The sequence below is a fragment of the Anomalospiza imberbis genome, chromosome 1 (assembly GCF_031753505.1).
Source record: "Anomalospiza imberbis isolate Cuckoo-Finch-1a 21T00152 chromosome 1, ASM3175350v1, whole genome shotgun sequence".
Taxonomy (NCBI): domain Eukaryota; kingdom Metazoa; phylum Chordata; class Aves; order Passeriformes; family Viduidae; genus Anomalospiza; species Anomalospiza imberbis.
This window is the reverse complement of record NC_089681.1, coordinates 74,572,217-74,597,581: the sequence shown is the minus strand read 5'-3', so window position 1 is coordinate 74,597,581 and position 25,365 is coordinate 74,572,217. Positions and strand designations below refer to the sequence as shown.

The window sequence follows — 25,365 nt, the reverse complement described above, 5'->3', positions numbered from 1 at the left end:
AACTTACAGCCAGAATAGATTGCTTTGTGCTGAGCCCACCTACCATATGGAGGTGGTAAATTCCCACATCCTCCAGTGCAGCAGTCCTTTAAAGAACCAGGGGTTTTGGTGGCAAGCCCCACCAATGATAACAGTCCCAGCAGTGCAATAGGATGCCTTCCCAACTGCAGATCTTACACTTTCTCTCCTAGCTCCTCAAAGGCAAATTCACTCCATTATTTCCTTTGAATTTTCCATGCTGTTGTTTTACATATTTCTGGGAAGGCAGACACACTAGAATGAGCATCCATGGGATAGGGTGTTGGGAGATTGTATTGATACCTGGACCTTACAAATGAGGTGACTGTTGAAACTATCACAGATTTGCTTTAAACATGCCTAAGCACTGCTCCAGTTCATTTTTCCTTTTCCTTTTTTTAAAATAATGTTTCCAGCTACCTACTACCTTCTAGAATGCACTATTTTGTGTAATTAACAGAGGTTTTATGTTCGCAACATATGTTTGATGAGTCAAAATCCAGAACATCTGAGTGAAGGGAGCTCTAAAGAGGGCTCATCAGTAAATGAACACCATGGAAGAACTTGGTTGTCTAAAAACAATGTTAATATTAGATACCAAAAGCTAGTACACAAGAGTCATGTGCCATCCCCTGGGGTAATATCTGCAGGAGGTGCAGGAGGCCAGTGATGCTCTGAGTGGGTATTTGCTTGGGAGGATCTTAGGGGGCCTGAATGGAAGATGAGAGTCTGAGGCTCACAGGAGACAGCTTGTCTTGCCACTGTGCAAGGGCTACTTAAACGAAGAAAATAAACTATTAACTCACTGAAATTTGGTGGGTTTCTTGCTGTTTTAGTTGTAAACCCTCCCTTTCCTCTACATTTTCAACCCTATTGTCCAAGCAGCTTGACAATGATCCCTGAGAAGAAATTTTATTGGCTCTTCTGTCTCCCTTTTGAATATAAACTCAAAAGACATGCTTAGGTGAGAGAACAGAAACTGCTCTAAACTGCTGCTTGATGGCTTCCTGAAAGGAGCACAATCCTCCAAAATGCAAGTGCACTCATGATGCAGTTCACTGGCACAGAAGCTGAAGTTTGGCAGCAAGAGATGAACCTGCCTAGGAGGGGTAAGAAGCAAGCTCTTACTTTCAGCTCTGCAGAACCACTCCTTGAGCAAAACACCATGTCTTCTGTATAAAACAAAGGCCAAAATGTTATGCAATACTGAAAAAAATATTTAAAGTGGAGGGCCTGGAAAGGGTTTAAGTGAAATGGACACATTTTGCAGGTTTATGCCCCATCCTGTATATCCTCCTTGCTCAATGTTATTTCTCTTACCCTTTATACAAAACCAAAAAAAATCTTATGATGCAGAAGACATTCAGAAACAGTAATGACAACAATAATAGTTCAGCAAGTAGTCCACCTCTAAATATATAGCCTATTCAGTTTTACACTGAGTATGTCTTTCAGCTAGAAATTATTTTTATAATCTCATTAACAGCAGTACAGGCAATAATATTGTTTTCCAAGGTATTTTAAATCTTTGTAAGTATCTCGGCTACAACTGGGTTTTTTCCCCTCTATAATAAGGACAGTAAAAATAAATTATGCTTTGTGCACCTTTAACTGCAGTTGGAAACTAACAGGTTTCTACATCTTAAAAGTTATTTGATTTACTCTTGGACAATTTGAGAATCCAACCTCACCATTTCTCACCATACATTATTTTTGACACTATGAAGCCTCATGTTTATGAAGCAGGAATAAGTTATACCAGAACCACTGTTCTGGTATAACTTATGAACCAGGATTCACTGTTACAGAATGATTTTGTCTCTGAAGACTCACATGCCTCAATACATCACATGAAGGCTTGGATGAATACATAAACAAAACAGATACTCAGCAGCCAAAGAGAGGGCTTGCTACAAATTTCAACTCCTACTAGCAGATTCTTATTCAAGGTGTAAAACAGATGAACTGCTTGATATTCAAAAAGCCAAAAATGTAAAGGCACGAAAAATCTCAAGTTTCTTATCACTTCATTTCACATTGTTCTACATGTCTTCAAAATGTCTTTCACCTACCTATGCACTAAGAACTTCAACTTATATATCCTGTCATGCAAGTCTCTAAGGCTGACGCTGCTAAACCGCGGTCTTTTGCGATCACTGCGTCACAAGGCAAAGATCAGTACATCACTAGGTCACAAGGCAAAGCATTCTGGCCGCACCGTATTTCCTCAGCACGGTCGGTGTTCGTGTGTCATCACCACGGCGAAGTGACAAGCCAGCAGAAGCCCTGGCTGTGCCTCGGCAAGGAAGGGCTGCGGGTGCCACCAGCTGGGCGGTGTGGGAGCCTGGGCAGTCCCCTGGCCTGCAGGGACACCTGGTGACAGAGCGGGAGGGGAGGGTACGCTCGCCCTGCGGCGGTGCGGGACCCGGGTGAGGGACTGCTGGGCTCCCCTGCAAAACCACTGCGAGCCGGGGGCAGCGAACAGCTCCGGTGAAAGGTCTGTGAAACGCCGTAAGACTGTTTCAGAAGGATGGTACTTGTTTCTTAATTGCTGTAGCTGGTTTTTTTTCTTTTTATTTTTTATTCTTTTTTTTTTTTTTTTTTTTTTTTTTTTTTTTAATCTTAGATGTAGGTGCACAACAGATGTAACACGGGCAGTATCTGAATTCTGTCCCATGCCAGCAAGCCACCAGCGGTTGCAGAAGTATCTGATTCTAGAGAGATAAGAGAGACGGGAGGGAGGAAGGTACCCACCATGTTCAGCCTACATAAAAACATAATTCCAATGAAATGCGGGATTGGTTTTTTTTCAATTTAAAATATTGCATTTTTCAGACTGACACTGCAAAGCACATGCAGAGGCCACCTACTACAGCCCAAAGGAAATTTATCCCATCAAAGACCTTGTAGGCAGGTGTCTAAAAACACCATCCCAAACCCCACAATTCCAAAAAGAGACAAATTGGACAAACTATCCCCTAGAGGAGACAGCTGGTGATCACATTCAGTGTGCCCCTCCTTCCTCAGCATGCCAAGGTAACCTCCCAACAGCCCTGATAAACCAATCTGTAGTCAGTACTGACCAGTTCTTCAATGGCTCAGTACATTTTAGGATGGTATTTTTGCCATCCACAGGAGCTGTGAATAGAAAAGAATTTCATCAGCATCCAGGCAGAAATGAGTACTCTGGGGAAAGGGGACTAGAGAGATGCCTTCTCTGGCAGGCTTCTACCATGCTGAACTTCCTGCTTCACTTTCAGCTCTGTGGAATTAATAACATTTATTTTCCATTTCTGAGAGCCTGAAGTTCTCCTCAAGAAATTAATAAATGGACATATTCTTTGAATATGTCTGGCTTGGAGCACATTAGTTGATGTCATAGCACAAATATTCATTGCAGCCAGCTGGAGAACACGGCTCCTGTCATCTTCCAGCATTAAGAAAAAAAGGGAGCATTCATGAAGAACATTTGGCCACTTTCAGACATTCTTGGTCCTGTCCTGCCAGCTAGCATAGTGGGGAAACAAATGGCAATTATGTCCAGAAGAAAACAAGATGCAGGAGCTGCACAACCACACTGTTTACATACCAGGGACATAAGATGACAAGTTGAGCCCTGCACTCCATAAACAGTGCAAAAGCTCTCTCTCCCCACCCTTCCTTCAACATCTACACAGTTCTCTGACTACATCCGCCATCCAGGTGAGACACAAGTTCCCACATTGCTCTCCAGCCTCCCTCACTAGTTCTGGATGAGAGAGCTGTCACTGTCACACAGAAATACACCTGGCCAAGAGCTGGCCAAGCTTTGGCTCAGCTGTCTGAATAAAGGCACAGTCCTGAACCAAACACACCAGGTCTTGGTGAGCTCTCACAGGATGCCATCAGGCCTCTCTGAGCTGCACCCAGCCTGAGCTTGGATAGATTGTCTGCTGCAGCACCAGGCACACTTTATCACCTACTAGGAAACAGAATAAAAGCAAAATAAAAGCTTGGTAGACAGCAGAAACTTTTAGCAAAAAAAAAAAGTGACTTAAGCACCTTGTGCCAAGTCCCACCTTTCCAGTTCAAGACACAAGCCAATTATGTGAATTGTTTCCACCCCTAATGGCTACAAACTCAGCCCCTAAAAAGCCTCTGCTTTAGAGGTTTTTGTCATACATTCAGAACTACTGCTCTACATGTGTGACAATATCTTTTCAAAGAGGTGTTAAGTCTCAAGAATATTATCACAATTCAATAATTTCAGTTAGTTAAATCATAACTACAACTTTTCTATCAGAGTTATGAGTTGCACAAGTTGATTTGTTTTTCCTCCTCTTCAGCTTTTCTTGGATAACATCAATTCAGGAAATTACTTGGTTTTGCTGCCCGTGTGCAAGCAGTCAATAATTACTTCTTTTACTTATGTTACTAAACTTCACAGCTTTCATGAACAAACTAACTAAAACATGGATTACAAAAGGTGAAACATTAAAAATATAAAGTTTGGGCTATAAAACAAGAAACAAAGTGCTGCCAGATGAATTTATTAAGTTTTTTTATTCCCTTGTAGCTCCCAGAAATTTTCAGTAACAAACTAATTGATTTATAAGGCAAAAAAACCCCATGACAAATAGAATACATGACAGGCCTCATTGAAGTGTTTAAAACACATTTTAGAACATAGGGGTTACACATTTTCATTGTGTATATTACCTTTCACAGTAACAGTTAACAAATTAATTTCAACTAGAATCGAAGAATTTTGCACGCCACTTTCTCCAGAATATTCAAATGAAAAGTTTTAATAACCTTACCCTATTTACATATAAGGCCTTCTAAGTGACCTGTGTATGACCAGCATTTGTTAAATCAGCTTTCACTCTCTTGTTCTAGAAATCATCTGTGGGACATACTTCTACTTGAACCTAAAAGCTGAATGCTTCATTATTTAATTATTTTTTAAAGACTTGTCAGCACTTCCAGGATCTGCTACATTCTGTATTCTTTCAGTTTTAAAGCATAATGAATAACTAAGCAGAAACAGAACCCCTCATATCGCCACTCTTGGGAAGAGTAAGCTGCACCAAAAGTTTATTTCCATCTACTGCACTCCCTGACAAATTAAAATCCTCATGTTCTCCAGAGAAGCTGCCAGAGAGGATTAACACTACAGGAGCAATAACATGAAAGACATGGAAGTTAACAGGCATGTAGCTATGTCCTATCAGCTGTCATAATTTAAGTGGGAATTCTGTGTAGTCTTTGACTTTGTGACAGACTATCAAACAACTTTTATACTCCCTTATCACATTTGCCACATCCCTCTCCATGGGTTGAAAGGGAAAGAGCAGCTCATTTTCAGTGTAACAGACAACTGGCTTCTAAATAAGACACTTATGTAGAAAAAAAAAAACCCAAAGCATTAGAAAACTTTAAGTAACATCTCTCTTATAGCATAAACAATGGCAGGCATTAAATTCCAACTGCAGAATAATTGTATTACTTCCCAAGACCCAATTTTGTATAAATGGCTTCTAAGCACTATTACAAAGATCTGCCAAGACACTGCCACCTTACTTTCCCAGAAATTTCAATTGTCATTATTTTGGGGAGCAAAACGTTAGCTCATGTCTTACCACAGAGCCTCACCAAAAGAAATAAAATTAATAAATCTAGAGTTTTGGCAATTCTATTCAGAGTAAGTCCTTCAAAAAAAAAAAGGACTGCAGAAGCTTCCATTTTTTTTAATGGAAAACAAAGCCATGCTTGCCAAACCTTTACTATTTAAGATAGTACCTATTTGATACTTTATTTCAGATGTCAACTTCCAAAACACAGATTTCAAGTTCTTGATTTAATCACGTGGATTTTGTCATTGTCCTGTTTCAAAATAGCATGGGAAACCTCCATAAGCAGCACAAGGTTGTCTGTCAAACAATCACTTGTTCAGAGCATCGTCTCTTGGCACATTCTGACTGGAATATTATAATGTCTGTCATCTTCAGTTATGAGAGTCACCACAGGCCAGTCCTCCTCTGGGTCATTGGGGTAAAGTGTGATGAACTCATCAGTGCTGTACTTATAGAGTCGGTACACTTGGATGGTATACTGCAGAGCATAAGCAAGAAGAAACATTTCCACCTACATTGGAAACAACAAATATTTGTGTAAAATTCAACATAACCTTCTACAAGATTTTCCTCATAAAAATATTAAACTAATACCTATCAGATGTAATTTTTCAAAGACAAAAACAGTGAAGTGAGAAGTCCTATACATGAGCATCTCTCATTCATTCTCTCATCTCCATCATACCCCCCTAGGATACCATGTATTTAACAACAAAGTCCTCAAATCCACAATAGCATAGTAGTAAAATAACCCTAAAGAAAAACTGCTTTACACACAGTGTCCTACTGCTGCAAGCAGGTAGGAAAGACATTCTCTTGCATCAGTGTTCATCCTGTTAAGTCACTTAAAACCAGACAACAGCAGGTTTCAGACAATGATCCTTTCACTCTTACAGGGTACTTTGAACTTTCCAGCCAAATAAAAAGTAAATGGAAAGCCCTTACAAAGCCCGTTGACAGGAGAAGAAAGTCCGAAAAAGAAGCTGTGAAAAGCTTCTAGTTTGTCTACTAGAGTGACAAGCACATTTGTTCTAAATAACAATTTACAAAGAATCCTACTGAAATAAACAAATATAGACAGCACAAAAAACTGGCAACATAACTTCTTGACTAAACTGAGCAGCAAAAACGTCACCAATGAATCACCTATTTTCACAGAAACAGCAAACTGTCTTATCTATACTGCAGTTGTCTGATTTTTAAGATCAGAAACAAAACCAAAACATATTTCCACATTTCTAGTATCTACAATTAAGTTTTGAACTTCTTTGCAGTGTACTGCTTGTAATGAATTCAAGGGAATTTTTTCAAGGATGTTTCCAAAATCTTTCAGTCTATTCAGCTCATTAACTACCGCTCATTTTGGTTTGGTGCTTTTTTGTAATATATGTACCATTTATGCCATGTGTAAAACACTAACTTCCATCAGCTTATCAGAATTCACCCATGTATATGCTACACACGTTCTTCATAATTTGAGTATTAGGTTTTATCGTGGTATTTTTTAAAAAGCTAACAACTAAGAGATCCATACAAGTGTTCTATTAATAGCAAACCCTATTTCCAAAGAATGCTACCTGGCAGCCACCAGACAAAATGTTGCGTTTCAGAGGACAGACTCTCACTGTAAGCAAGCAGCTCTAACATATTCTTCCCAACAAAAGACCAGATGCTTCAGTCAGCCCAATAAAGCTGAGAAATTTCTTAAACGACTTGAAATGGAAAACTCCAGAACAGGAAAACAACACTTTAAGAACAACCTCTCCTTACTTGTTCAAGGCCTCCACTGTGACCAATATGATTCAAGTGATTATGCATTAACTGACAAGGGTTGCTGGATGTATCCCGTGCAAACAGGAGCCAGGAGAAGACAGGCACTCTCTTTCCACTTTTATCGGCATTGTATAATTCAATGGCAGTGTTAAGCATCAAAAATTTCAGCGCTTCATAAAGACTATACTCCTCCTCTTCATTTTTAAACAATTTATCACAAGCTTCTTGTTTCTCAAGAGGACCCTTTATTTCACTTATATTCTTCCACTAGGAAAAAAAAAAACAAACAAACCATCAGACACAACACAAATCAACAGCCATCACCCAGCAAGAACTGCAAAAAAACACTTGTGAGTTGTGAGATGCTCAGCACAGGCACTCAGAATTTAGCTTATGAAGGCCTTTGTGCCTTTTGAAAAACAATCAAGGATATTTCCACAACTGTACCCCAATCAAAGTCAGGCTGACTAGGTCTGATTTTGCTTAAATTGATCCATAAGCAAAGCAAAAGGAAGGGATGCTAGAAATTGCTGCAAGGTGGCAGAACAAATATTGTTGTGGGACAATACACATTAAGGTAATAAATAACCTTTTTGTTTCCTGCACCATAAAGCCTACATACTTAATATTCCTTACATTTCTGTTACTCAAAATGAGTATTTCATTCCAACCCTCAAATTGCTGAATGCAGTATTCCAAATACTCTTAAAAGCCTTCATAAAGAGAATTTGCATTCACAGTAAGACAGGAACAACTGAAGAGTTTTTTAATAGGTTCCAGAGTTCTAAGAGGGAGAAAGCATGGGGCGAGGTAATATAGTATGAACACTTAGGGGCACAACCATGTTTCTATAACCTGAAATAAATGTATAAAAATGGAACAAAAACCACTCCTTTGAAATTACTTCAGTGTTGTTGTGTTTTTCTTTGCTTAATCTTGTCCAGATAGCAAAAAGAATTGTCTGCAGTATACATCATTCCTTCAAATAAATACAAGAAATAATAGAGGCAGAAAGCTATGCTGTTACAGTAATTTTTTCATTGAAATATGTCTAATTAATTGTTTTCTGCAGAGCTGCTTGCAAATAAATTCCAGCATCAGGCTACTGCAAGTAGTAAAAGTCCAGACGCTTCTCACCAATCTGAACAGATATTCTTGACTTTTCTGTAATATACGTACAGAAAAGGGACTTTCACTACTGAAAGCATCATTATATTAAATTCTCCATATTCAAAAATCTTTGTCACTTTTCTTATTTGCAAGTTACCAAAGAATATACAAATACTTTTCCAACCTTTTTTCTTAGAAGTATTAAATACTCTTTTATTTCATCCCTTATTTCTCCCATCCTCTTGCCAGGTTTCTGTCTGAGCTGCCACTGCTTGATCCAGTCATACTTGCTCAGCAAGTTTTCAGGAAGCTGGAAGTTGAGAGAATAAAAGTCAGCTTAAGCTAAAAGTCTGGAAAGGAAAAGCCATCAACCTGCATATTTTATTTTTTTAACACTTTTCACCTGAAAATGATACCTCATATATCCTTCTGAACAGATATCATAGTAAGATGAACATAACCAAACACAAGTGGCTGTTTATAACAGTAAGAATACTGGTCTATTACTATTTCCAGATCTAACACATAAGCACTGAAAAAATTACCAACCAAGTTACTCATGCCTTCTTCTTTGTTTGTTGTTTTTATTTTGTTTTGAAGTTTTTGGGTTTTTTTAATTAAAACACTCCCCCAACAGCAGACAGATGACAGTGACTTTGTCTGAAAGAGTTCCTGAGCCAACAGAAGAGAAAATGTAGATATACACCCTTTTCAAAAAAATGTTAATCATCATATGACATTTTCCTCTGTGAATCTAAAATCTTCAAAGTACATAATTTTAAAAAGTTTGCTCTTTAAAGGATCATTGGGAAACTATGTTCTTCAGTCTGATAATGTGGAAATAGTTGAGAGCTAAATGAAAGTGTTTTTTACAAAAAGGAAACCATTTTGCAATGTACTTGCTGTAAAACACCTCACAGAACTATTTTCATCAGTAATTACAAAAACATAATCACAAGATGTTCACTTAAAAATTACAGCGGCCAGAACGAGAAATTTTCAGTTGTCCTTTAAATTGATGCAAAAAGGTAGTAGGGGCAGTGTGACTCTCCTTGGACTGCTACCCTGCACACAGAGTCTGCATCAGGCATTCACCATTTACATTTCCAGCAGCATCCTGACAACTGGAACCTTATTCTTCTCAAGTGGCTCACTTTTGTATGGGCAGCTTCTTACATGTTTTTTCCATGTTCACCAATACCATCAAATGGACTCTGACACAAAAAAAAATTTCTAGAATATTCTTCTTCCACTTGAAGGGGAATACATTGCTTTTCTCATACATCAGTGCTCCACAAGAATTGTTCTTCGTGTCAGGTTGGAGTTGCTCTCACACTTATTTTAAGCACCATTTAAGACACAGGTAATTACACATTCTGCAAAGCCTACAGCATCCAATTTGCTATTCCACTTTCTAGAGAAAACATATATGGCACACAAGAACAGACATTATAATTTTGAAAAGCTAGGGTTTTCTCAAATGTTAGAATAGATTGTCTGTATTTTTTTGTTATTACCAGTTGTCTTGTGGAAAATCTCTTACTGCCACATTATAGGCAGTAAGAAGAAACCAAGAGAGCAAGATTAAGACAGACAAGTGACATTCCAGTAAGCACTACAGTAACATTTATATCCATTATAAAATGGAAACCAAGGGCATCTGGACTCAATTCCAATTTGAAAGAATCATGGTGCACAAATAATAATCTTGAATATTACAACTTCTCAGTTCAGGGGATACTGACAAGTGAGCATATGCATTATGTAACAGAGAAATGAGATCATAAAATTATCAAATCAGTTAGTGCGAATATTAGTCTATTGTCTGATCAGTTTGACACGTACCATAGTAAAATCCTCACTCTGCAGCCACCTTGGTAACTGGGTAGCTTGGCTTAATGCCTGGAAAAGAGTTGCTCTGAAAGCACAATAGTTATCACCTCGTATTCTCCTTATAGATGCAAACTTCTGGGCAACTGCTTCATATCCCTAGAAAAACACAAAATCCAAAGAACATGAAATCATTAATAAAACATTTTAGGGCTACACACTGTTAACATAAGAGGTATTAGAATATTAGAATATCATCCACATGCTAATGCTATTAAAAAAAAAAAAAAAAGCTTGACCCACTACCCCTTTTGGAAGTTCAAATGCTTTTAGGTCAAAAATTAAACCCTGAAAAAAACAACTTAGTTCTGCTGATAAACAAACAAGAAACTGAGAAATCTAATAGATAACTGTTTGAGGTATTTGTTTGATGACACAACATAAACATCATTTAAATATGGGTAGCTAACTCACCTAGATTTCAAAAAAATATCCAACATACACACACAAGACTACACATCATGCTTAAAAGAAATCTGAGCACTAATTGATGCTTCTTACCCTAAACATGGCACATGTAGTTTGTTTCTGCCTCAGGGTAAGTTTTTGTTTACGCTGAAATATCTTGACACTTGCCTCAGCACATTTGTTCTCTCCCTGCTGTTCCCATACTCACAGTTGCAGCAGAAGCCACAATGTTGAAATGCAGCTTCTGCAGCTCAGCCACCCTGGCAAGGGCCCAAGTCCTGTGTGTCCATACTTCTCACAGTAATCTCTCCAGGGAGGCATGGGGAGTTTTTGACTTTTGTATGGTATCTTTATGTTTATTCATACATATCACTACATTTCTCAAGCAACAATACAACTTTATTTTCTACCAATCTTGGTCAAGATTAATATAAAAAATAGTTAGAAAACTGGTAAAAATCTCAGGAAAAAAAATTTAAAAATACATGCAATTCACCACTTTCAGTTACTTGCCTTCCACCCAAAAATTTGATAATCTGCTCTGCACTTGAACAGACCACAAAATTAGCAATTTATGTCCATAAACAAAAGATAAAAATTCAATTGAAAACAATAAAAAAGGACAGTATTAATCAAAATCCTAAATTATCAGCAAGTAGCTTTGCTAAAAACATATTTGAAATGAGCATAAAGAAAAGCATCTGCCAGCTGTAAACCACTCGTAAGACCTCACAATGTAAAACACTGCTACTGCATTTCCTATCTTAAAAGACTGACTGCATAGGAAATCATGTAGCAGACAAAAACCAAGAGCCTAATGAAGCTCAACAAAAATAGAACCGCTACCTTTCTCATCCTTTTTGCTGCTGGTGTATTTCCTCTCCATTCCTTCCTGCAATACTCCATGATGTCCATTTCAGGTGAAACACTTAATTTATATTCTGTCAAAATAGAACATGCAATATGTTGCATGCAACAGAACATTATAAAACAGAAGAAAGTAGAAAGCACATCAAATTTCTAAACACACTATCACTTTAAAATAACTTCAGTGCCAAATGAAACTGGCAGCACAACCTGTAGCTACTAAGTAGTTACTGCTGTGGGAGGGAATAAAACCAGTTTGTTCTGAAAATTATGCATGAAGTTATGATGTAGTTCAACAAGATAGGGAACATTCTGCTCCTCCCTTCTGCAAAAATTAATTGGCAAAGAGGAGAAATTAGAAAAGTACTCTTCATTTTCTTAGCAAGCAGAAAAATATTGACAAAAGCTTCTCTTCTCCATACAGCAGCTAGACTATAAGGGAGAAAGACAACAGATCTTTCTCAGTATGTCAGTAACAATAACAGAAAGAAGAGATACAGTTTTGCCTTGGAATCCCAACAGCCTTCATCCCAAAACCAGGTTGTACTGAGGGTATCGAGGGATGCCAGCAACAGATGCTGCTATGATAACTATGACTGGGTAATTTTCAAGAACACTTGTAACAAAGACTATGTGACTGCTTTCCAAAGAATTCACATTCACTTATAAAGTAACTACAGAAACAAAGAGTATATGATATAATATATGCTCTTATATGATATATTAAGAGCAACTAATTTTCCAGAGAATTGATGTTTTTTTGAACCAAACTGTACAATGTACTCAGTCATAAGCAACTGCTATTGAACACAGACATCTGTGCACAGAAGTCCCTGGAGGAGAGAGTGTCAGGACATCACACATTAGTGCTACAGTGAGTTGCAATACTGTATTTGAAACTTCAAACAAAGTTTGATTGTACCTGATGAGTTTGTTTCACTAAGTAATATTTTCTCTCTCTCTATTTCTTCTTCATCACGATACATGTCCTCCTCACTGCAATAAAAATCAACACATACCTCAAGTAACAGCACAAATCCTACTCTCCTTTTCAGCCTCTTTCCCTTTTTTCAACTCAGGAAAGTATTTTAGTCTTTTTACCTTTTTTTTCAACTCAATTTGCTTTCCATCTTACCCATTTTCATAGAACCAACATTAACTCTCAAAAATAGAGAAAAGTTTAGAAAACCATCTCAACTGCTCCCCTCCAGTATCTGTCACTAGGTTGATAATAAATCATTGCCTGGATTTCTCTTCTGTGTTTGAATGGATACTCCAATCCCTTTGTATTTCTACATTTTACAGTTTAAATTTGCAAAAGAAACAAGCCAACATGTCTATTTGCTGCATATATGAATAACATACCCTATGCATCCAGCTAAGAACACATTACCCAACAGGGCTTTGTATCTACACACCACTAGGACTGACCAACCTGCCTCGTGCTGAGCAGAATACATGGCAGAATACAATGAAACGTGGCCAACTACCTGCATTTAGTTTGAATGTTACTAAATCTAAGGAGAATTTCCACCATGATCCAAAATGCAGCTTACAGGCTAGCTGAAATCCAGAGAAAAATTTCTTCCTCAAATAATATGGGCTTTTTGGCCAAGGTACATTGTCAAGTACCTGCATCTGAGCATATATACAACATTCTGAAGTCAAGTTATGACCATGAGAGAGGAAATTATGCCCTACAAGAATACTGCATAGACCAGCACCTGCAGCTTGTATGGGAACATTACTGCTGAAAACGGAGGTCCATGCAATGTTCAAAAAACTGCAAATTGCACATTCCATTCCCCAGAGGCATTTGTCATATAATTACATCTAGCAAATAAACTTCTAAAAAATAATCACAGCTTCACAATTAAAATACTTAAAAAACATATGTCACCAGCCACATTAGTATCATTTAGGCATAGCACTAAAAGAAGTTTACACTGGAAGTCTGTTTTTCAAAGGAAAGTACTTAAGCAGAAAAAGGCTGCAAGGTTATTGCTAGCTGCCCCTACTATTAGTAGCTTCTAATCTACTCCTCAAGAACACCCCAAATCCAAACTACAGTCTGCCTCCAAAACACTAAGAAGAAATTAAGGCACATCTTACACCACTAAGAGAGGACAAGCAATTAGGAAGACAGCGAGAAAAAGTTTTGTAGCCAGATGGTAACTGGATTACTTTCATTAAACTTGAAAGGACAGACTACTAAATGATGGCTCTGTATTTCTTTTTCTTTATGTCCAAACTGGCTTACTCAAACCATCTGTGTGTATCGCCCTTGAGAAAACAAATCTTTAGTATAAAGAGCAATGTAGCTTAATACCAGGAAACTCATCTACTGGGCTGTCATATAAAAGTAGTTAAGTTTTTACTCAAGTGCTCAAGTAGCTGCATGAAATTGCATTTTTAACAACACTAAATAATCATTAATTAAAAGACAAACAACAGATATAATAGGTATCAAACACAGTATTATCTGGTGAGAAGAAACATCATATAAAGATTTGTTTCAAGTCCATATTTGTGCTACACTATGATGCTGGACAAAGCCTAATTTCTCAGAAGAGTTTAAAGTCCATTAAGGTTTGTGAAGACTTTAAAGACTACTTAATAATCTTGAAAATACTATGAAGAAAAACACACGTCTTGGTATGTGACAGCAGCAATCTCTAGCTTATCTTCTGTACAAGCCAAGTATCTAAAATATGGAGCACCAACCTCCCCCTCTGAGCATGAAGAAACCTGCTGCTACAAGGGATGCCACAGGGAGAGAAATTGTGTCAGGGCAGGGAAATCGTTCCTCTGCAATACAGCCTTGAATAAATTCAGCATAAGATGCAGAAAGAGAAGAAGTGCTCAACTAACTAAGCCAGTGAGATCAGGAAAGAGGAAGTTTGGTGTAAAGGAAGCAGTGCTATGTCCCTTCTGCAGATATTATGAAACCACCTTCTTTCTGGGATTTGATAAAACAGAAGCAGCCACAGACTGAGAACATGACAGATTAACATCCAGAGTAAACAAGGTACTGCAATTCAAGAGAATTGTTTTGAAATCCAGGTAGGCAAGAGGTGCAATCCATCTGCACAGGCACTCTCATTCCAGAGATGAAAGTGTGTCATAACATTGTTGCAGCACAGCAATCTGTGGAAACAAAAGCCTTTCTCCATTAATGTTCAGATAAGTATTTCAAAAATATAGTGAAAAAGTAAGAAAAAGAATGGTGGATAAGAATGATTAAATGAGAACATGCACACACAAAAGAAAAAAACAGTGCAAGAAGTTGCATGTAAATACTTTAATTATTGAACTAGTTAATGGGATTTTCCTGAACCAAAGATACCAAGGAAAAAAATCATAAATTTACCTTCATGAACTGAAAGTACCCTCCCTTTCTATATGACAATTGTTAATATATTTTTAAAAATTAATCCTTACCTCTCCTCAGATGACTCCACTGCTGAACGATTACTAGATACAGGTACATATAGCTCACAGTTTCTGGATGCATCCTGATCCATCACAAGAGATTTAATCATTTGTATCTTCTCAGGTCTCCCACTACTTCTGTATACACAGTCTTGTCTTATTTCTGATGTAGTTTGCTCTTTCTGGTCTGCAGGTGCACTTGCTGAGCCAAGTTCCTCAGAAGCAACACCAACTTCGTTTTTATGCTTCATCAGCTGTGTGGGAACGCTCTCTTTTTTCTCTTCTGCACCTGCAGAAAGGCTGGTTGGCTCTGTCATCCACCCTTGAAGATTATCCTGGCTTTGAAGAATGAAGAAATATATGAAGAGTTTCTCTCCCAGAACAAAAGATATGTTTCAGGAAAATTACAATACTTTAAGAGTTACATTATATTTTGACAATTCAGAGGGTACATAAATTATTCAAAACCAGGAAGAAGATCCAGAACAGTTTGGTAAAATAAGACAGCATCCAAACTATTTTCTAACTTACTCCCCTGACCATCATTTCTTACCAAGGCTAAGCTGTGCCAGTTCCTCAAACACAATCTGCCTAAGAATTAGTGCCCTGATTAAACACCTGCTATCCTTGGGGTGCATTGTCACCTAAAACCCCAAGGATTAACAGAAATTTTAAACAAGTTTCAGTCCTGCAAGAAAACAGTTTTTACAAACTGACCTGGTGCTCTGTGAAACATGCACTGCACCAGGATCATTGCTTAGTGCAAAAATTTCCAATCTTTGTGTCTTCCAGTATGATCAAGGTATCAAGATAGGATGTCTACAATCCATTTAGCAAGCTCTCCAAAGGTTTAGGATGTGGCCATATAGTAAATTTTCAGAGATATTTATCTTGAGTTGACACAAAGTCCTGCCCAAAAGTTATGGGTTGCTTGACAGTTGTCACATTAATGTTCTAGACAATTAGTGGCTACCCAGGCCGGTCACCTCAGAACTCACAAATTTAACAGCCACCCTATAAACATTAAAACTGCACAATACATTTCTGTTTCTAGGTTAAACCCTCCCACCTGAAAAATATCTTTACTTACTAGCATTATAGCCCCTTGGCACCCGAGCCCTGACACGTACCAAGCCGTCTCATAGCACAGAGCTCAGGACCAGAGTTCACAGAACCGCAGAGTGGCCTGGGCTGGAAGGGACTTTAAAGGTCACTCAGATCCAATCCCCCTGTTGTGGGCACAGACACCTTGCACTAAACCAGGGTGCTCAGAGACCCATCCAGTCTGGCCTTGAACACTTCCCAGGATAGAGCATTCACAACTTCTCTGGCAACCTTGTTCCAATGCCTCACCACTCTCACAGTACAGAATCTTCCTAAAGTCTAATCCAAAACCACTCTTTTTCAGCTGGAATCCTTCCCCCGTGTCCTGGTCACTACCTGCCCTTGTAAAAAGTTCCTCTCCCATTTTCCTTGTAGGCTCCCTTCAGGTCAAAAGGCCAAAATTCACTCCAAATCCTTTTTTCCAGTGTGAACATCCCCAGCTGTCTCAGCATTTCCTCACAGGAGAGGAGCTCACACCCCCTAATCAACTTCGTGGCCCTACTGGGGACTCGTTCCTACAGCTCACTGTCCTTCCTGCGCTGGCACGCCAGAGCTGGACGGAGCACTGCAGGTGGGGCCTCACCAGAGCGGAGCAGAGGGGCAGAATCCTCTCCCTAGACCCCGCTGCTTTTCAAGCAGAGTCGCACTCCACGTCCCGATTTCTCCCGTCCCCGCTCCTCGGGGCAGGACGGCCCAGGCTTGGCGCAGCGCACGGCCACCCGTGCCCGCACGGCACGGCACGGCGCGGCCCAGCCCAGCCCAGCCCAGGGAGGCCTCACCTTTCCGCCGCGCTCCGTCCCGCCCGGCACCGCTCCGCGCCGCCCCGCCGAGCCCCGGCGGCAGCGGCCGGGCCCGGCCCGAGGGGAGGGCGCGGGGCTGGGCCCGGCCGTCGCCGCTCGCCGCTCATGCCGGCGGGGCTCCGGGCACGGCCGGCATCGGCAGCGCTGGCCCCAGCCCCAGCCCCGGCCCTAGCACCGCCCGGGCGCCCGCCCGGCTCCTGCGCGGCCCCGCAGCCGCTTCCGCCGCGCCCCGCCGGAAAGGGCGGCCCCGGCGGGGCCCTCAGCCCGCGGCGGGCGGGACGCGGCACCGACTGCGCCGGGAGCAAAACCGGGAAGTGAAACGCCCCCCCTCGCCCCAAGGTGGAAGGCAAGAATAAGTTCTCGTTACCAGAGGAGAGGGTGGAAATAAGAGTTGCTTTCCGGTTGCCAGACGGTCCGTGTAAAAGGAGGTGATCTAAGAATGCAAAGCGTGTGAGTGTGTGAGTGAGTGAGTGTGTGTGTGTGTGTTTTTGGAGCTCGTATGGAGCTTGTCAGAGGCTGGAAGTCTCCTGGGAGCAAAGAGATACATCACCACATTTCTGATACACCTTTATGAAACACCAGGCAGAAGAGAGGCGCACGGAAGAGTAGATGAGAAGCCTTTAAAAATTACATGCTACTGAAACATACCCATTATTAAAAAAAAAGAAAAAGTCACCACCACAACAACAACCAAAAACCCCACCTAAAAAAAAAACAAAAACCAAAACAACAAAAACCCAAACAAGCAAAATACAACAACAAAGCAACAACCCAAAACTCAGAATAGTAGAATCTGTACTGTGATGGGAAAGTCCACTGCAGTTTAGGCATTTGGGGGGGGGGGGCTTCACATTGAAATTGGGCCTGAAAATGAAGTATTTGTCTTCTTTCTGAAATTTCCCTCATATGAATGTGTTTTCTCTGAGTATGGCTAGTGATGCTGAGAGTGGAGGCAAATAGCTATTGCAAAGATACTTTTCAGCAAAGTTCAAATAGTTTTAACATGTATTTAGAGTATCAAACATTATTGGGAGAACATTTTAAAGGTGGAGGTCAGGTAGCAAAACCTCTAAAAGGTTAAAATGGCAATAAGTAATTTGCAACATTATGAAACTTAATATAAAAGTGACAGACGTTTTTGTAAACAAACCTTTTCTGTTTCTTTTATCCTTGAGATGTGTGGAAGTATCATGAATGTTTGAAGAAAAGCAAAAAAAAAAAAAAAACATTACCTTAGGTCTCTTTTAATCACTGCTCTTCTCATGGATCAACTTCATCTTGGATTGCTCTTCACAATGACATCTCCTTTGAAAGTTTTCTTTTTTTTGAACAGCTTTTTGAGTAACAGGTTTGTCTTAATATGCATTCTTGTTTCCCACTGGCCATTCCAGAATTACTCACTATCAAACAGCTGGTCCACTTGAAATATACGCACCTGTTTCCCATGTTCCCATTATTTAAATAATTCAGATTTAGTAGCATTTAAGACCCATTACAGTTGCCTCTTTTTAAAGATTGGGTACTCTGTCTCTGTTTGTTTGTTATTTACCCACCTTTGTTGTTCTGTCAGCAACTTTAGGGCAGAGATGTTTTTTGGCTGATCATTCCTACTGTAAGTTCCCTATATCTTTTACTAACAGTGAGGTACAACCACGAAGCTAATTAACCAAGTTCATGAAAATACACAACAAAGACATTCAGTGTAATACAGGAGATCATATTTTGTAAGTCTGAAATATTTCTGTATTTCTATACTTGGTACTTTCTGGTAAAGGACACTAGCAGCTCAGATTTTGATAAAAAAAGAACCCATCAAACACCATGAGAATTTTTTTTTTAACCTTATTTAATGCATCTTAGTGTTTGCCAGCAGTTGTTATCTTCTTTGCTAAATTAATTACATTGCACTACTTGAAAATTGCTCTACATTTTTCAGGATTATGATTTGGGTGATCAGTTCTTGTGACTAACAGGGAATGCTGTTCAGAAGAAAAATAGATGGGGAAAACCTACCAGTAGAGTCAAATGGGCAATACAATATCCATTATATACTTTTGTAATTACGTATTACCCATGAGTGTTTTCTTTCCTTCAGCATCCCTAAATTTGTTAGAGGTTTTGGACATGTATTCCTAATAACATACATCTCCTCCCTGGTATATAAAGACAGGTACATCAAGATGCTGCTTTCCACTTTTATAGTTTCCATTTTTATTTGTCCCTAGAGTGAGCTCTAAATTGGCATGTTGCTGTCCATCAACCAGAAATGTGTTTCCAGCACCCTGTGTTTCTTTTTTAAATGACTGAGAAAAATATGTAGGTTGTGGCTTTGGTGCAGTGAGTGGGTTTTTTTCAGTCCCTCAAACAGAAAATGGAGACTGTGTGAGTCATATCAGTATAAACTATATATCACTGCTAAAAATTACATCTGTTTGCAAGTTAAAAACCTGTCATTATTTTTTCACATACACCAGTCTAAACAATTAAAGTTACAAGCTTTCACAAAAAGAAAAAACGCATTTAAAAAAGTACATTTTAAAATCTGCTTAATTTCTTCTTTTTAACAAGCTTAGTTTGCACATTTGAAAAAACATTCTTAAAATGGGCAAATTGCTTATGAATTTGATAAAAATATTTATTAAAAGAGGTTACAGTATCATGTAGCTGTTTTTTTAATTATTAAACTAAGAGTACCTGATGTGCTCTAATTGGAAAATAATTACAGAAAGGTTTTTTTAGAGTGCTCTCAGTAAACCAACATTCTCAGAAATTATTATGTCCGAGTAAGCCAGCAGTATGTCCTGACTGTTGCCCAGACTAAGGACACTCTTAGTGGTTCAATCAATTAGCTAAACCTAAACCTAAGTACATTTTGTGTATTTTATACCTTTTTCTTCCTTTCCAGTTTCTGCATTAAAAAAAAAATTTAAAAAGAGAAGATATATACTATGCAGAAGGCAAATAATGATACTACATGCAAAATTCTAGCAGGCTTTATGAGACAGAAACTTAAGAAACATAGAAATGCAGGTTGGTTCATCTTCTCCATCTTCTCCACCCATAGTATCAAGCATGTATTTCCTTTAATGATTGATTGAATATTCATTTGTCTTTAAGTTTAAAGAGAAATTTTAGAATTAGAGTTAGTGTTCCATTTTTTACATTAAGTCTGCAAAAGTTGCTTGCATTTTTATGGTCGTGAATCTACACAACCTTCTGACAGTAACAAAGAAGATGAAAGATGAACTGTAAGAGGCAAACCCACCATATGGCCTGACTGGAGAAGAGATCAAGGTGAAGTCAAGTGGTGAGTTGTCACTCTTTGCTCAGGGACTCTGGCATGTCTGCATCCATCACATTTGCCAGGTCATGTGATAAAAGCTCATCTGCACACTTACCAAGGAGCACAGAGAGACCACTCTCATCAGTTATACAGGTGGAAAGCCTGGCTGAAAATCTAATGAGAGGTGTCTTTTTCAGTCAGATGTACTTTGTGAGGTAGTGTGTCATTAAGGTCAAGACATCGAGGGAAGCAACATTACGTTGGGTTACTGAACTAATGAACATCTCAAAGAACATCTCGGAGCATGATAAAATTTTATTTTAGTATCAAAAATCAAGAAGCTAAGGATTTTTTATTACAATGCTCAAATTCATTTGTCCATGTCACTGTTTTCTAAAAGAGAATAGAACTGGTATTTGCTCTAATAAGTCAACAGATCAGCCTCAAGGTCTTTTCCAGTTCTTTAATCAAGTGAACTCAATCCACTCATTTGGAACAAATCCGTATCAGCTGATGTTCATAAGTCTACCTAATGAACAAGCTGTTGGAGTTTCTTGGATGTGGCTGCCCTTGCACATACCTGCTTGGAACAAGGAATATATTTATTCCTGCTATGCAGCTACTCTCCAGATGACCAGCTCCTCAGACTCCCACTTGTTTATGGTAGCTCCTGTCAGCTGCCTTTGGTCCTTGTTCCCTGACGAGAAGCAGATCTCCATTTCCAGCTTGACCTTGCACCAGCCTTCCTCAACAGGCAAGACCGGGCTACTGAAGCTCTCACTCATTACTCCTCTGCCAGCTGTGGCACTTCAGTTGGTTTTGGGGATGGTATAAGCTGCTGCCTTCTCAGTGCAGCTGGCAACATACACTGGCTTCCACCAAGAAGGAGACCTTCAGCCTCAGCCACAGCATAAACTCTTTACCATGGTACTGTTCTTAAACCTCCCCAATACATACAGAAGTTTTCAGTTTAAAAAAAAAAGTTTAAAAAAAAAGTATCAATAGGAAGGCTGAACTGATCCATAAGATATATTGAACTAGAATAGAGCAGAGGGATCCCTGAAGCAGAAATCCTTGGAGGGCTGTAGCATAGGTTTTAGTGTCTGAGCAGCAGCTTACTTCCTTAAAAAAAAAAAAGAAAATAAAGTACATATAGCTCATATTACTAAGTATGAAAAGGTGCATACAGTACTGGAAACGCTATGGCCTTACCCAGTTCTGATCCACTTAGTGGCTGGATCTGAAGCATAATGGCCTGCTTGATACTGGAGCTTTTGTGGTGGGAGAAGTTCTTAAGTCTTCTATCTCTCTGAAGGGGGAGTCTATCTAAGAACTGAGTCTTTTGGCAACTCAACATGGCAGAAGACAAGACATAGTATTTGTTTTCCTTTTCTAGAGCTCTTCATCCTGTACTGAGGAAGGGGATAAATTAATCTTACTGTTGGGTTTAGGGGAAATTTCCTCTAATTCTATCATCAAACTGCCAAAGGATCAAGCATAAAGGCAAAGATAACCCAGGAAATACCTTCACATCCTTTGCATGAAGTATATTGTTGCGCTCCAGGGGATCCATGTAGTGTCTGAACAAAGATTTTATTTACAGACACAATTTGCTGTGGGCAGCGAAACTCACTTGTTCCTAATTTGACATTTTCTGAAGGCCTTATCATTCATCACATTAAACCAAAACATTCCACAAGTCTGTCTTAAACACTAATGCTTCTTCTGCTATTTTTTTTACAGTTACAGGTTTCTAGGCTTATCATTCTCATTTAAAAGATAATGAGCATATATACTTACCTAGCAAATAGTTACTGTACCCTGTCCCATCTCTCACTTTAGGTTTAGAAGTTGCTGTGAACTTTTATGGGTAGAAGAGACACAGGTACCATGCCCAAATAGTAAGGAAACATTCCCTATGGGACAGGTTTAATTTAAAAGCTGTTGGGTTATTGGGATGAGCCACATCAAAGAACTTATGTAATAATTTTTAAAAAATAATAAAAGTATTATGGTTCCACAGGTACTTTTCCAGGTGGTCTTCGCTTTGGGTGTTTGTACATCATGTGAATAAATATGTGGACAATTTCTAAAGACAAAATCCTGATTCCTACATGCAGCTGATATTTCTAGAACCATCTGAAACAAATGTCCAAAGCCTGTTCAGATAGGATAATGTTATGAAAGGAAGAAATTTCTGGATGTTTCTGCCATTTCTTAACTGCCATCATCTGCAAACATTTGGAGCTGGCAGACTCAAATGATCTTATCTGATTCTCTGTTCCTGCTGAGGAACCACCTGCTCCTTGCTGAACACCAGCTCACAACAAGGAGTTTGGTCTGGTTACAGGGCTATCCTCCACCTCACATCTACAGTGTTCAGTACTGACAAATTGCTCTGGAACAAGGCGTGCAGAGTCTTGTAGAAAGACTTGGAAAACTTTTTTGATCTCTACGCTTCCTGAGGAGCTTTTCCACTTTAAATATTTTTATTACTTTCTTAAATCTTCCAGGTAAGGAGTCTCCTTGTAACTTGAGAATGATTCACCAGACTGAGCCTGAACAGTATAGTGGTCCAGGAGCCTGCCGTATTTGAAATGTAGGGAGAGCAAAGACATTAAAAATGCTGGTAATTCTGTAACATTGGAGCAAATCCTTTCCATCCATCATCATGGTACTTTTTTTATGCCTAGGATGAGTGGTACAGTAATAGTGGGCTTCTGTTTCTCTTTGCCTGTGGGAAAACTGTCATCTGTGGTGATTCTCTGTTCTGGCAATAAGTAACTAACCTGTTGTTTTTTGCATTATTCTTCTGATGCTTATTGGTTTTGGGGGTACTTTTGTGTTTGTGTGTTTGGTTTTGATGGGTTTTTTCCCCTCTGGATTCTTCTTCTTTGTCTCTCTGAATTTTCAGGTATTTCTTTTTTGACTACCAGTGTCAGATAATTTTTCTATCTAACACTTATCTTTATTGGAATCAATCAATCATATAAACCCAGATCCAAACCTAATCTGTGATCTCCTTACTCAGATCACAGAATAAACTAAACAACATTTATCATCCTGATTTGTGCTATCACATCAAGGACATGCAAATGTGATTGTCATTAGCTGATATTAATTTACCCAGTCCAAGTTTCTGCAGGTATTTACATGGAAGGTCCTATGGTAACACAAATCATCTGGAGATACAAAACACACCAAATTCCTAAGGTGGCTGCACATTTGCTGCTGTCAGGCTTAAGAACAGCCATAGTCCCTGTTGGTTTGTAGCCAGATGTGTGTAAAGAAGTGGCCATAGGCTTTGGGATATCCCAGACCTAAAATACTGTCAGTTTTTGGTGCTCCCCTACCCATCTTACTAGCTGACAACACTGCCTGTCAAATCTGTCTTTGGCATCTCAGACCAACCTTGCACTTAGGGATAGATTTTGCCTTGGAGTGTGGAAAATGCTCATTTACATTTCAGCTAAAACCCAGGAATTTTGAGAATAAACAGATAGATCTTAATGCAGTTGTTGGGTGTAGAGAGAGGAATGCTAGACAGAAATGGAGTTATTTTATAATTTTCTATTTACAAAGTGCTCTTGCAAGACTGATGCAAATGCTAAGCCTTGTGCTAATATTTGTAATACAAGGAGGAATTGATAATCACACCATTGAAGAAATTGGAAGAATGAAGATGAACCTTAAAATGAATGAGTGGTATCTATTCAGTTTACCCAGGGAAGAGTTAAGGGTGATTTGATCATGTTCTGTTAGGAAAATCAATACATGCTATCTGGCCTTTTAGTCAAACAGAAAGAGGTGTAGCAGGATTCACTGACAGGTAGAAGTAGCCAGAGAGCTGAAAAAAGGCATATGCTTTTAAAAGTATAGAGATAGATAATAACCTAAAATTTTTCCCCTCAGTTTCCCCAAAAATGTTAAAGAAAAAATTAAAGGGTCAATTCTATAGTCTTGACTGAAATTAGAAGTGCAGGAGGAGAAGGGACTCCACTCAAAGGCTGCAGGTTTTAATGCTTGGCAAGAAACTGGGAATTTCTAATTGCTGGCAGCATTTCAGAGGAAACATTTGCTTTGTTACTAAATTACATGCATCTAGAGCACTAAAATTATCTACAACTATAATTCCTTTTTTTTAACAGCTTCAAAAATATAGCTGTCATGAAACCACTCTGTTAATATTCATGCATTTTTCTATTAATAGTTCGCATTTGTGACTCACAAAGGTACAGTCAACATTCTGATATTAATTTATGTAATAGAGTCTTCATTAAAACCAGTATTTTATGGACTTAACTGTACTGGAATTTTGTTCAGGTTTATGTCTTGCTTTGAAAAGGACAGTAAGATAAATAGGCTGGTGGCTTTCCATAGAAATGGTGTTCTCTTTTCTTTTTATTTAAATCATGTATCTTACTTCCTTCCCCTCTTGCGTTTCCGAAGTGCTGGGCTCCTAGCAGCTGTAACTCAAACAGCCCTAATTTGATCCTAAATGTATCACTCTTATTGTGTGCAGTATACTGTGGAGCTCTAGATAAGTTACACTTGCTGGACTGAATGTTACAACTATCTTTTCTGACTAGTGCTGCTGCAAATTGCTTTTATTAAGCCACTCTTGCAGTCGGAAAAAATGTCTTTCATCCTTTTAACAGATATGCCTGTAACATTTCTACTGTTTGAACTATCACACCTTTTTTTTTCTTCCTGCCTTTGAGTAATTTATTTTTGATTTATACATATGTAAAATATATTATCAGAGAACCTGGTTAAAACTCAGTGCAGCCCCAAACATGTCTCAGTGTTTCTTATGAGCCTCTCTGCATTTATCTCTAAGACTTGTGATATCCTCCCCTAAAGCTCCTCTGTTTTCACCTCCCATTTCTGTTCCTGGCATGACTTGGCTGGCACCTCTGACACCTGATAAGCCAGGAGATCTGTTTCTGTATGTCCTTTCCAGATTCTTGGGACAACATTAATCTCACCTAACTTCAAATATCTAGAGCAGAGAGATTTATGCTGATCACTTCCAGCTCCCACTACATTCAGTGAAGAGAACCAG

At 39.0% G+C, this 25,365-nt stretch overlaps 1 protein-coding gene and 1 long non-coding RNA gene across 5 annotated transcripts; one reads left to right on the top strand and one right to left on the bottom strand.

Annotated features, from left to right (window-relative positions):
- Positions 1-4,541: 4,541 nt before the first annotated feature.
- Positions 4,542-17,226, bottom strand: OTULIN (OTU deubiquitinase with linear linkage specificity). 4 transcript variants are annotated; one of them, XM_068196886.1, is made up of 8 exons: positions 16,997-17,226; positions 15,123-15,452; positions 12,604-12,677; positions 11,661-11,755; positions 10,362-10,505; positions 8,701-8,826; positions 7,394-7,673; positions 4,542-6,144 (listed from the first exon to the last, which is right to left on the bottom strand). In XM_068196886.1, the coding sequence occupies exons 1-8, from the start codon at positions 17,122-17,124 to the stop codon at positions 6,083-6,085; spliced, it is 1,239 nt and encodes a 412-aa protein (XP_068052987.1). In that variant the 5' UTR covers positions 17,125-17,226; the 3' UTR covers positions 4,542-6,082. The 4 variants fall into 4 exon arrangements, with proteins under 4 accessions (XP_068052987.1, XP_068052967.1, XP_068052996.1 ...); XM_068196866.1 differs by having other exon boundaries at positions 7,404-7,673; XM_068196895.1 differs by having other exon boundaries at positions 7,404-7,673; positions 15,123-15,448; positions 16,997-17,039.
- Positions 17,227-19,015: 1,789 nt separating this feature from the next.
- Positions 19,016-23,506, top strand: LOC137477751 (uncharacterized). The gene is made up of 2 exons (XR_011001174.1): positions 19,016-19,173; positions 20,241-23,506. It is a non-coding gene; the product is annotated as an uncharacterized lncRNA (long non-coding RNA).
- The last annotated feature ends 1,859 nt before the right edge of the window (positions 23,507-25,365 follow it).

Bases quoted from the DNA above. Each gene is read 5' to 3' on its own strand.
- OTULIN (XM_068196866.1), bottom strand. From the start codon at position 17,124: ATGAGCGGCGAGCGGCGACGGCCGGGCCCAGCCCCGCGCCCTCCCCTC. The intron at 10,506-11,660 runs GTAGCGGTTCTA...GTGTTTTTCTAG, and splicing joins CAGCAAAAAGGATGAGAAAG to GGATATGAAGCAGTTGCCCA. The intron at 8,827-10,361 runs GTACGTGTCAAA...CTCAACTTCCAG, and splicing joins AGAGTGAGGATTTTACTATG to CTTCCTGAAAACTTGCTGAG.